The sequence below is a fragment of the Oxyura jamaicensis genome, chromosome 3, assembly GCF_011077185.1.
Source record: "Oxyura jamaicensis isolate SHBP4307 breed ruddy duck chromosome 3, BPBGC_Ojam_1.0, whole genome shotgun sequence".
Lineage (NCBI taxonomy): Eukaryota > Metazoa > Chordata > Aves > Anseriformes > Anatidae > Oxyura > Oxyura jamaicensis.
This window is the reverse complement of record NC_048895.1, coordinates 117,360,873-117,372,227: the sequence shown is the minus strand read 5'-3', so window position 1 is coordinate 117,372,227 and position 11,355 is coordinate 117,360,873. Positions and strand designations below refer to the sequence as shown.

General features: G+C 65.5%; 2 protein-coding genes and 1 long non-coding RNA gene across 5 annotated transcripts in view; 2 read left to right on the top strand and 1 right to left on the bottom strand.

The window, feature by feature from the left end:
- Window positions 1-495: 495 nt before the first annotated feature.
- Window positions 496-11,355, top strand: part of SCARA5 (scavenger receptor class A member 5) — a 23,621-nt gene continuing 12,761 nt past the window's right edge. Inside the window, exons 1-4 of one of the 2 annotated variants that reach the window (XM_035322643.1) lie at window positions 496-688; window positions 1,637-1,759; window positions 4,770-4,898; window positions 10,536-11,210. In XM_035322643.1, coding sequence (XP_035178534.1) covers window positions 1,648-1,759; window positions 4,770-4,898; window positions 10,536-11,210 — 916 coding nt within the window. In that variant the 5' untranslated portion in view covers window positions 496-688; window positions 1,637-1,647. The remainder of the gene's footprint in view (window positions 689-1,636; window positions 1,760-4,769; window positions 4,899-10,535; window positions 11,211-11,355) is intronic. The other variant, XM_035322642.1, reaches the window with a different exon arrangement.
- LOC118164871 lies at window positions 8,524-9,077 on the bottom strand. Its single transcript, XR_004749709.1, has 2 exons — window positions 9,013-9,077; window positions 8,524-8,765 (listed from the first exon to the last, which is right to left on the bottom strand). It is a non-coding gene; the product is annotated as an uncharacterized LOC118164871 (long non-coding RNA).
- PBK (PDZ binding kinase) overlaps window positions 9,017-11,355 on the top strand; it is a 22,190-nt gene continuing 19,851 nt past the window's right edge. For both annotated transcript variants that reach the window (XM_035322646.1, XM_035322645.1), the window contains exon 1: window positions 9,017-9,021. The gene's annotated coding sequence lies outside the window, so the exon portion shown is untranslated. The remainder of the gene's footprint in view (window positions 9,022-11,355) is intronic.

Here is an 11,355-nt window from a genome sequence, read left to right as displayed (position 1 = left end):
CAGTGCCATACACAGTGCCACATCCTGGAGCAGTGCCATAGCACAGTGTCACAGCCCAGGGCAGTGCCATACACGGTGACACAGCCCCAAGCAGTGCCATACACAGTGCCACAGCCTGGAGCAGTGCCATACACGGTGACACAGCCCAGGACAGTGCCATACACGGTGACACAGCCCCGAGCAGTGCCATAGCACAGTGTCACAGCCCGGGGCAGTGCCATACACAGTGCCACAGCCCCAAGCAGTGCCATACACGGTGACACAGCCCGGGGCAGTGCCACAGCACAGTGCCACAGCCCGGAGCAGCTCCACATCCCCCAGCCGCGCTCCCCCAGCCCCTGCCTGCCCCCAGCCCCCCCAGCCCTGCCTTCCTCCCCCCGATCCCGTTCCGGGCTATCCCGCCCCGGGGCGGGGACGTCCCCGCGGGGGCGTGCGGAGCCCGGCGCCCCCCTCCCGCCCCCCGCCTACAAAAAGCTCCCGGCCCCGCAGCTCCGGCTTCAGCTCCGCCGCCTCCCGCAGCCGCCCGCCGGCTGCAGCCGCTGCCGGCCCCGGGGGCGCCCATGGGGGGCTGCCGGGGGGAGCTCGGGGCCGCCCCGCCTGGGGCTGGGGGGTCCTCGCCCGTCCCCATCACCGCCACGCAGCGCCGGGCTTGAGAGGGGCTGCGGGGGACTGCGGGGCTCGGCCCCCGGTGAGTCGCGGGGAGAGGCGGTGGGGCTGGGCTGGGCGGGGGGCGTGCGGGGATGGACCCCCCCCGTCTGCTGCTGCGCGCCCCGGGGGGCTACGTGGGGGTGCCTGCCTCCCCCAAGCCTCTGGTGCATCCCCCGAGCATCCCTCCGAGACCCCCGGCGGTCGCCCCCCGGGCTCGCTGTCCCCGTCCCGTCCCCCCCGGTCACGCGTGGGGTCGGGGGGGTGATGCCGGAACCCCCGGCTCCCACCCAAATTGGAGGAGGGGGTCCCGCAGAGCATGGCACCGATGTGGGGGCACGGGCAGTGGGTCTGGGGGTGCTCGGCTGACCCAGCCTGGCAGGGCTGGTGGGCGACTTTAAATCCTTCTGCAGCAGAGCAGTGCGGGGATGGGGGCGTGGGGGGCTTCTCCCCCATGGCAGGTGCCATAGGGACCCCCCGCCCCCGTGGTGGGTGCTGAGCTCCAGCCTCCTGACCCTGGCGCAGGGTCGGGGTGCTGGGGTACCGCGTGCTGATGGAGGTGGTGGGGGTGTGGGGGCACCCCAAACCCTGTGGGGGAGCACAGGGGGGTGGTGGGTGCCCCTCGTGGGTGGTGGGTGCCCCTCGTGGGTGGTGGGTGCCCCTCCTCGGTCCCCCAAACCAGGGGTCTGTGTTGGTGGTGGGCGTTTCATCAGGTTGCTCAGCTGCTGCTGAGCCATCGCGTGGCTTCTCCCTGAGGTCACTGCGGGGTCTGGCTCTCTCTTGGGGTGCTTCCAAGCCCAGCCCGGGCTGTTGGCAAGCAAGAAACCTCACGCTGAGATGTGGCCACCTCTGCTCCATGAGAGGTCCCACGGCAGCGGGTCGGGGTCCCCTGCTCCAGCCCGGGCCGTGCCGCCGGAGCCGTGCGCTGGGTGAGCAGGGTCAGGACGTGGCACGGTCACCAAGCGCCTCACCTGCCCGCTGTGCCCCGCAGGTGGCAGGAGGATGGAGAACAAGGCCATGTACCTCCACACCTTCGGCGAGAGGGAGAACGGCTCCATCTTCGAGGAGCCCTTCGAGGGAAGGAACCTCTCCAAACTGAACCTCTGCGAGGACGGTGAGTCCAGGCACGCCGTGCCGCTCCCTCTGCGGGCTCTAACCTGGTGGCACGATCCCAGAGAGCTCCTGGGGGGACACACGGGGGCTTGGCTCGCCTGGGGAGCAGCTCAGCAGTTTGTCCCTGCGTGGGACAAAAGCATCTGGCCTGGCTCAGGTGCTCAGTTCAGCTGTGGAGTGTGGGTCCCAGGGAACCAGAGCTGAGGAGCAGTCCCGGAGGGGGCTGCTGGTGCACAAGCCCGGGGTCAGGGCGTTGTGTCCCTGGTGCATGAGTGTCCCAGAGCAGGAAACCTCTCTTCTGGCAGAGCCCCTGTGGGAGAAATGCCCAGGGAAGCACAGGTCCCTGTGCCTCCTCGCCTGCTTATCCACCCCTCTGCCTGATGAGCACTGCCGGCCTCTCAGGGTGCGCAGGGTCTCACTCGGTCCCTCCACTGCCCAGGGCTGTGCTCCGGGAAAGCAAACTTTCCTTGCTGAAAGTTTACTTTTTTTTCCTCCAAGCTCTGGCTCTCGTGCGTGTGCTCTTGCCCAGAGATGCCCCGCAGTGGGGATGGTAGCGCCGGGGCACGGTGAGAAATGCAGGCAGGTCTCACGTCTTAGCTGGCCTCTGCCTCCACCGTGGCTCTTGCCTCGCTCTGGGAATTTTTCACGAGGCTTCTGCAGTCAGGATGGTGCTGAAGCGGAGATGGGAGAGGTCCCCTCAGCTGGCAGCTTCACTCAGAAACCGTTTGGGGGCTGCCAGCCAAACCAGGCTTGTTCTGCTGGGGCTCCTAGCAGCGCCGTGCCCCCCAGGCACGGCTACGTGGGGATGGGGGTCTCGCCTTGCCAGGCTCAGGCGCTGGACCACGGCGCGTGGGGCATCCCCGGGGTGTGATGGGGAGCCTGGGACAGGCTGTGTCTAGGTGATGGGATCCATAAAAAAGCATCCAAATTGTTTTGTGGATGCTCACGTGGCTCAGGTGGCTCGCGGTGCTTATTGCAAGCAGAGACGTGGCGTTACTGAGGGTGAGGACCCCGGGGCTGTGGGTCCCCAGGGCGGATTTCCAGTGCCGGTGAAAGCCGAGACTCGATGTCCCCAGACTCGCTGTCACCCCACAGGGCTCCCCCGCAGCCCTGCTCCGGATGGTTCCCTTGCCCTGGATGATGCCCGGGCAAGGGGCAAGGCCAGCCCCGAGCCCACGGGGATGGATCTCAGGGGAACGCCCAGCATCGGGGTGAGCACGGATGCCGCAGCCTGGGTGCGAGCCCAGCACCCTCCGTTCCCACACCCAGGGCAGCAACCCCAGGGCTGGGGGGCGAGCCCTGCCTGCTCTCGGCCCCCACCTCCTTCTGTGGCCGGGCAAACCGCAGCCCGGCCCCCCTGGGGGTGGGCAGGGGAGAAATATTTGCTTTTCCCCTTGGTTACCGGCCGGAGCACAGCCCTGGGCCGCTCGGAGCGCCGTGTTGTGAAAGCCGGGCTCGGCGAGCGCAGGCAGGGAGGAGTGGGTGGTTCGGGGCGTGGGGCCAGCTCCTCCCGGAGTCTCCCAGGACCTGATATAAGTGTTAATGTCAGAAAAATATTGCAGCTTTCCTCATTATGAAACCCTCGGCTCCATCTGTTTGGCCGGTGACAGCACGCCCCGAGCAGCAAATGGGAACCGCATGCGGGTAATGAGTTGCACGTTGGCCGGGGGGAGGCTGCGGGGCCCTGCCCTGCACCTTCTGCTGCTCTGGGCGCCCTCAGACCTGGCTTCCCACAGGGTCCGGGGGTCAGCCAGCTTGACCTCGAGTGGATTTGTCACTTCGGAGCATGGACGAGCCTCCCTCGGTCCCCAAATGGCTGCGGGTTGAGCTCTACACCCAGCGTAACCCTTCGCTGGGTGGGGGCCCCCCTGAAGGTGGGCAGGATGGAGGCACAGGCTGTGGGTGCCCAAGGGCTGTGATGTGATGGAGAAGGGGACAACCCAGGTGGAGAAGGGGACAACCCAGCCCCTTGTCCCTCTGGCACCCCATAGGTCCTGGGGGTGGGTGGGTGGGATGGGGTGGGCTCCCCGGGATGTCTCCGGACGCGTTGCTCGTGGCCGCAGGAGGGGGTCCCCTCCCCACGAAGTCTGGGGGCCGTCGTGCCCATCACCTTTTGGGATTAACCCAGGCTCTGGATCTGGGTGGCCCAGGGCTGTGCCTGGGGCTTAAAGGGCGGAGAGCAACGGGACTGTGGCACCCGAACACCGAGGGGCTGGGAGCTGGGGGCTCTGCTCCCCTTCCTTCTGCCAGTGTCCCCGGGGACGTCTGGGAGCCGGTGAGGGGCAGACCCGGTGGCACCCTCCGGCCCGTGGGAAGCTGCTGGTTCCCTGCTGCTCGTGGAAACCCCGCTTGGAGGTGCCTTTGCTTGGCTGCCCTGTCCGTGGGCTCACCTGGCAGCACCGGGGTGGCTCCGAGGCATCTGACACGAGCCGTGCTGCAGCCCCGGGGCTGAGGATGGAGGGGCTGGAGGCACCGGGTCCGTCTGCAGCGCTGGGTGCTGTGGCATCGCTTTGGGATTTACCTGTGCAGGGGCCAGGCTCTCGCCCCCCTCCCCTCCGTGGCAGGACCTCTGCTGTCCCTCGCAGAGGCGCGGAGCCTGGGAGCGAATTTCGGGCGGTGACATCCAGCCAGGCTCTGGCTCCCAGCCCTGCCCGGACTCTTGCAAAACACGGGCTTGGGCTTTGAACTTGTGTGAAGCCCCCGAAGCAGAGGGCTTTTCCCTGGTGCTGGGTTCGCCGCGAGAGAGCCTTTCGTGTGCTTCCCTTGTGCTTTCCTTCCCTGCCTTTTACTGAACACCAAGCAAACAAGCACGCCGCCCCCTTCTCCCTGCCCTCCGTGCTGGTGTTTTCCTCCCGGGGTCCCCGCCGGGCCCTTCAAAATCCATCTCTGGATGAGGGCAGACACACACCGACGTGCTGACCCCCTCCCTGAACCCACGAGGCTGCCGAAATCCCACGGAGGTGGCTCTGGGGGGGAGCGGAGCCCCCCGTGACGCCGCGCTGTGTCCCCAGGTGCCGGGCGCAGGATGAAGGCGGCTGGGTGCTGCGGCCGGCTGGGCTCGCTGGCGGCGCTGAAGTACGCCGTGCTGGGGCTCTACCTCCTCGTCTTCCTCATCCTCGTCGGAGTCTTCATCCTCGCAGGTAAGGGCCGAGCACGGGGCGATGCTCCCGGGGGGCGGGGGCGTCTCTGCAGGCTGGGATGGGGAGGGGGCAGCCAGCCAAAATCCTGCCCTGGGGTGCTGTGACCACGCTCCTGCTGCCTCCGCGGTGGCATCCAGGGGGTTCTGTGCCTGCCGCGGGATGTGGCACCCACAAACCTGCTCTGGTTTGCAGCCCAGAGCCGCTCCAGCTCCCTGGGAGCACAGCGACACGAGCTTGAGCTCACCACGCTCTGCTCAGCGTGCCGAGAGCAGCTTTGGTGGTGCCTTCGATGCTGGGGTCAGCGCGGGGTCCCAGCAGTGCACAGACCCCCCTGGGGACCCCCCTGGAGACCCCCAGGCTCTCTCAGACGCAGCGTTGTCCCCGCGCAGCGCATCCCTCCTGCCTCCCCTGCCTGGATTTTGCCGAGCGCGGGGGCAGAGCCCGGAGGGCAGGGACGGGAAGGCTGCCCACGAATGCCTCTAATTGCTCCCAGCCCCGCATCCCATGTGCTTGGCTTCGCTGCTGGCTTGTCTCCCCCCTCGCCGTGTTGTGTGGTTTGGGAGGTTGCCCACACCCCTGGCAGCCCCCCCCCGCGGGGGCGGGGGAACCCCCCCCCCCCCCCCCCGTGTGGCTCTCCTGGGCACCCCAACGAACCCAAGGATGCTCCGTCGCTTCCCAGCCGCCTCCTTCCCGGGTTGACCCCCCCAGCACCTCCCTGCTCCATCCCCTAAACGCTCCCCAGGTCTGGGCAGATCTGAGCTGATCGCTGCCCCCCTACCACGAGCCCCTTTGGGGGCGAGGGCGGTTTTTGGTGGGTCCCCTGCGGCACGGAGCAGGGTGGATTTCTTGTTCAATTCCTCGCCGCCAGCTCCGACCATGCCAGCTCCGTGAAAGCAGCCCGTGCCTTTTGTGAAGGGCAGATCTTCGCTTTCCTTGGGCTGGGGAAGGGACAGAGGAGGTTTCGCTGGAATTTTTGAAGCCTTTCCCACTGATTTCTTGCATTACATTGTTTTAATGTTGTTGTTGGACCGAGAAGCCCTGAGCTGGGGATGCCACGGATTGTGCAAAGGGCTCGGGGCAGGCGCGCATGTCCTGGGCTGAGCTACAGCTGCTCGCCTGAGAGCAGCTCCAGCAATAACAGGAACGAGATTAGGGCCTCCGACAACAGCAGGGAGAGCTGGAGCCGTGGGCATCCTCAAAGCCTCCCTCCTGGAGCCCTGCGGCCAGCAGGATTTCAGCTGTCGGGCTTCAGCAAGACCCCGGTAAAATTGCCTCTCCCTCCTGGCTGCGGGTGGGAACCTTGGAGAGGCAAAATGCAGCTGAACGAGGGGGTTCTGACCCCTCTGGGGGTGCCAAAAACCCCCGGGTCTGCCAGCACCAGCATCAGGGAGAGCAGCAGGACCGAGCCCTGAGACCCCGTGGGCTGGAGAGCCAAAATTCTCTGGTCCCGGGGGAGCAAAAGAAAAGCGCTGGCCGAGGAAAAGCGGCGTCTCAGCAGGGCGGTGGAAATAAGTGGTGATGAAGTGGATGAGCAGGCGACGGATGGATTGGGGCCGTGGGACCTGCTCTGCCTGGCAGCGCCTCCGAGCAGGGCTGCTAGCGGGGAGAGCCGCCCGCCGGAGGGATTTTTTTTGCTTGGAGAGGGCCCTCCCAGACAGCCCAGGGCTGGGGCCGAGCTCTCCAAACCTCGGTGTGGGGCTGGGGCAGCTCCCAGGGATGCTGCTTGGCTGGGCGGTGCTGAGCTCGCGTCCCCACCGCTGAGTCTCTGAGCAGCATCTGAGCCCCGAGCCCCTTCCATCGCTGCGTTTCCCCCAGAAAAGCACCAGGAGGGCCTCCCGCCAGGTCTGGTGACGGCTGCTGGCGTCCTCAGAGGACAGGGACTGGGTATTTATTCCTTCTTTCATGGAGGGCTTGCTTTCCTGGTGGGAAATCCCACTTGGTGCTACCCCCCTGACAAAGAGCAGCAGCCCAGGGGGACTCTCAGCCCTGCCAGTCCCCGCCGTGCTCCAGCTGCCCCCTTCCTGCCCGGGGGACGTCAGGAAAACCCAGAAGAGCCTCCCGGGGAAGCACCTACACGTGCAAGGCACCCACGCTTGCACCCATGCAGGCAGGACTTGGTGTGCAGAGCTGTCGGGGTGTTGTGCACCTGGGGGGGTTACCGGTGGTGGGGGTCACACGCAGCTTGCTTTAATTCATCCCCCGGGACCCCGGCCTCCATCCTGCCCCGTGTTTCGGGTGCCCAGCAGCGTGCTCAGCCCCGTGCGTGGGTTTGGAGCTGTCCCGGGCAGGCGTCCACGCTCCGTGGCAAGGGGTTGGAAAATGAGCAAACTGCTAAAAAAATACCTTAAACCAGCTAGGAGCCGGGGAAACAGGATGTTTTGAGTGAGAGAGCCACGGTGCCTTAAATGAAACCTGCTTCGAATATCTGCGTCTGAAATGTGTGCTCCTCCAGGCTCCAAAAGGGAGGGGAAAAGGCGATTTTGTAAGGCTGGGGCTGCCCAGGGGGAGCTGATGCTCAGCCCCAGCCCAGTCCCCATCGCCTTGGGGAAGGGGCTGTAGCCTGCGGGGGAGCTGGGCTTGGCTGCTGAGGAGCCAGCACTTGGGGTTATGGGGGTGGGATTCATGCCCGAGCCAGCCTCGTGCCCCAGAATGGCACCAAACCTCTCCTGAGCACCCCAGGCTCGACTTTTTCGTGAGGTCTGGGTTAAATCCCAGCACCGCAGAGCTTACCCCCGCGTGCACAGCTCTGCACCGTGGTGTCTGAGCCCGGATCCGAGGCTGATCCCGCTCCTTTGCCCACCCCGGTGCGTGGGGGCACCCAGCCCTGTGCCGCTCTGCAGAGTAGCGGGGCTCGTTAGGACGAGGCTAACGAGCCAGGCGCCTTTGTGTGGGCATCCAAACCATGGATAATTATGGACTTGCACCCCAGCCCTGTTTGTGCACCCCTCTGCACGCTGGTGGGACCTCACCAGGAGGACGCCGTTGGCCAGCCTGCCCCGTGCGTGCGCAGGGCTGGCCAGGAGGTTTCGCCTCGTGTAGCCACCGGTTTTGTGGGAGCCGGCGCTGGCTCCCTCCGCTCAGCCCAGGGACGGCCCCAGGTTCACAACTCGTGCTCTGAAGGCCAGCTCGCCGGGCCAACAACAGCCCTGAGTGCAAGAAGAGCAAACCAAGGAGCTCGTTCCCTGCTCCCTGTCGATGGGCAGGACTTGGCACACGTAGGGGCTGTGTGGGAGAACGCCGTCATCCCTACATCCCGTCCTTCCTCCTCCTGTCCCCCAGCTTCTATTGCTGAGCAGGACGCGCTCGGGGATGGGACATCCCTGTGGTCCCTTGGGGTCAGCTGTCCTGGCTCTGTCCCCTCCTGGCTCCTCGTGCACCACGGGCTCCTCGCTTGGCTCCCTGCAGCAACCGATCCATCCGTGTGTTATCACCTCTATTGTCATCAAAAACCCAGAGCACAGCTTCGCATGAGCCCCTACGAAGAAAATCAACCTTCCCCACGTGCGTGCACAACCATGGGCATGTGTGCAAGGGGGGGGGCGCGGAGCCGTGCAGCAGCCGGGGGCTGCAGCTGGCCTGGGGGGCAGCAGGAAGGGCGGACAGGGCTCTCGTGATCCTTTTCTTCTTGGGACGGACCAGAACAGCTCACGGGTGCTCCCGGGGCAGGACCCGGTGCCGGGGATTCGGGCCAGGAGCCGGTGGGGACGGCAGCCAGGAAGACAGCTTGTCCCAAAAACACAATAGCGGGGAGGGAGCAGCTGCTCGCCGAGCCCTTCGGGGACCATTAGCTCAGCCCCAGGGCTGCCAGGCCTCGTGCTGGAGCTGGCGGCGGGCTGGTATGTTGGGTGTCCGTGGCGGGGAGCGTGCCTGCGCTGCGTGCACGTGTGCGTGCGCGTGCCTGGGTGTGCGCGCACGCGGCGTGCATGTGGACGAGCGTGTGGCTGTTGTGCACGCACCGTGTGTACGCTTTGTGCATCCTTGCACGCCGTGTTAGTGCATCTGTGAGCGTGTTCATGCAGGAGATGCGTGCAGGCATTTGTGTGCGTGCTCCCGGCGACTCTTAACCAACACCCGCCGGCTCCCAGGTCCAGATTTCCTGCAAACAACAGCGAACGAGGAGGAGGTCGTGGGACCAGCACCCGCCCGTGTTCTGCTCCCCTGGCTCAGCCCCGCGCCTGCAGCCGTGGCCCGCGGTTGTGTGGGGTCTCGTGCAGCCCTCTGCCTGGTTACTCAGAGCCCTTCCAGTGGGGGTCCCCCGAATCCCCCCTGATCTGGGGGACAGGAGGGCCGCAGGCGTGCGTGGGTGCGTGCACACACACGGGGAGCGTTGCAGGGCTGGAGGTGAGGTCCCTGCCTGAAAGCTGATTTTGGCTGTGGCTGCGCTCAGATTGTGGCCGCAGCGCCAGAGGAGAGCTGCAGGATGCCGAGATGGTTTCTGGAAGTCATTTATGGGGTTTGGGGCAACTCCGTATTTGCAAATGATCACAGATGCAAGGGGAAGGAGCTGCTCCATGCATCCCAGCCACCGGAGGAGCTGCCTTTGGGGGGATTTTTACTCGTGATGGCCACTTGCGCTGCTTCTCCCCTCGGTTTTATTTCAAGGGAGCTGACGCCGTGATCCTAATCCAAACCAAATGTCCTCCTTCGGTTCCTCCTCCTCGGAAATGGGCGGGTGAGCGGCCAGGATGGTGCCGGGGCTGCGCCAGCTGAACCCCAACACAGCCGAAGGAACAATAGTGATTTTTTTTCCCCCCTAATTTCTCATTATTTGTGGGTTTGGCTTCGAGCCCCCCCTAGCCCAGGCTGTGCTGGAGACCCAGCGTCACAGGCAGAGGCAAGGGGCGATGATGCCCCCAGGCTGAGTGGGTTCTCTGAGGGTGCTGAGCTCCACAGCGATGCTTTACTGGGCGCTACTGGGCTTACTGGGCTGCCCAGCAGCTACGAGATGCTGAGATCAAAGGGTCCCTGGGGTCTCCATCCCTGGGGTGGGAATTGTCGCCCGCACAGGGCGCACAAGGGAAACCTGGCTGTTAAAAACTAACACAAAAACCTCACCGGGGGAAGAAATACTTTGGGGATCTGCGTCTGGGGAAGGGGAGCAGGCATTTATAGCAGCCCGTTGGCTGACCGAAGGCGGACACGATCCAGGCACAGGCACTGTGCAGGGTTCAGTAGCGTCCGGCAAAGCAGAGAGGGGCTGACGGGATGGATCCTTTGGGACCTGAGGATGTTTATGTTCGTCAGTACCAGGAGCCGGGCCCCGAGCCCCCGTGCTGTGAGGAGAGGCTGCGAGAGCTGGGGCTGCTCGGCCTGGAGCAGAGGAGGCTCCGGGGGAGCTCCCCCATGGCCGTCAGTACCCGCAGGGAGGTGCGGAGAGGCCGGAGCCGGGCTCTGCTCAGCGGTGCCCAGGGCCAGGCCCAGAGGCCCCGGGCCCAGCCTGGAGCCCCGGCGGCTCCCCCTGCCCCTCAGGCAGCACTGCTGGCCCAGGGGTGCCCCCAGCCATCCCGGGGGGGCTGTGTAGGGTTTTCCCCTCCAACCCCACCAAGAGAGGGGTGGCTGTGTGGGGAGGGAGCAGGGCAGCACCTCTCCCCCATCTCCATGGGTTTCTGATGCCCCCCTCCTGTCTCTCCCTCGCAGTCTCCCGGCCGCAGACGTCCCCCGAGGACCTGAAGGCGCTGCTGGGGAACGTGAACCGCCTCAACGAGAGCTTCAGGGACGTGCAGCTGAAGCTGCTGCACCTCCCTCTGAAGGGGGACGTGATGGATCACATCTGGAGGCTGCAGGACCTCCTGCAGAACCACTCGGACTCCTTGTTCCTCATGACGGGGTCGCTGCAGAAGCTGGAGGGGCTGCTCTGGAGCCTGCAGAGCCAGGCCAGCCAAACCGACCGGGCCGTGTCCAGCCTGTGGGACAGCCTGGCTCAGCAGAGCGACGCGGCGCAGCAGGAGATGTACAAGCTCTCGGTGGAAGGCAACAGCAGCCGGCTGCTGCTCCAGCACCACGAGCACCTCCTGAGCCACCTCGGCAGCCGGCTGGAGGGCCTGAGCGACCAGGTGACGGCCGCCAGCGGGGCCGTGGATGCCATGAACAGGACCTTCTCCTACGACGTGAACGTCCACCGCGCCCGCATCCAGGACCTGCGGGTGCTGATCAGCAACGCCACCGAAGACGCGCGGCGGATGCGCCTGGTCCACATCGCCATGGAGCAGCAGCTGAAGCACGAGCTGGCCATCCTCAGCAACGTGACGGAGGACCTGCGGCTCAAGGACTGGGAGCACTCGGTCGCCCTGAGGAACATCTCCGTGATTCGGGGTAAGACGAGGGCATCTTGTTTAGCGGCTCCCGTAGAATCATGGAATCATAGAATATCCCGAGTTGGAAGGGACCCGTAAGGATCATCGAGTCTGAATCTATGGTCCTATGGTCCTATGGTTTATGGTTCTGTGGTCCTATGGTC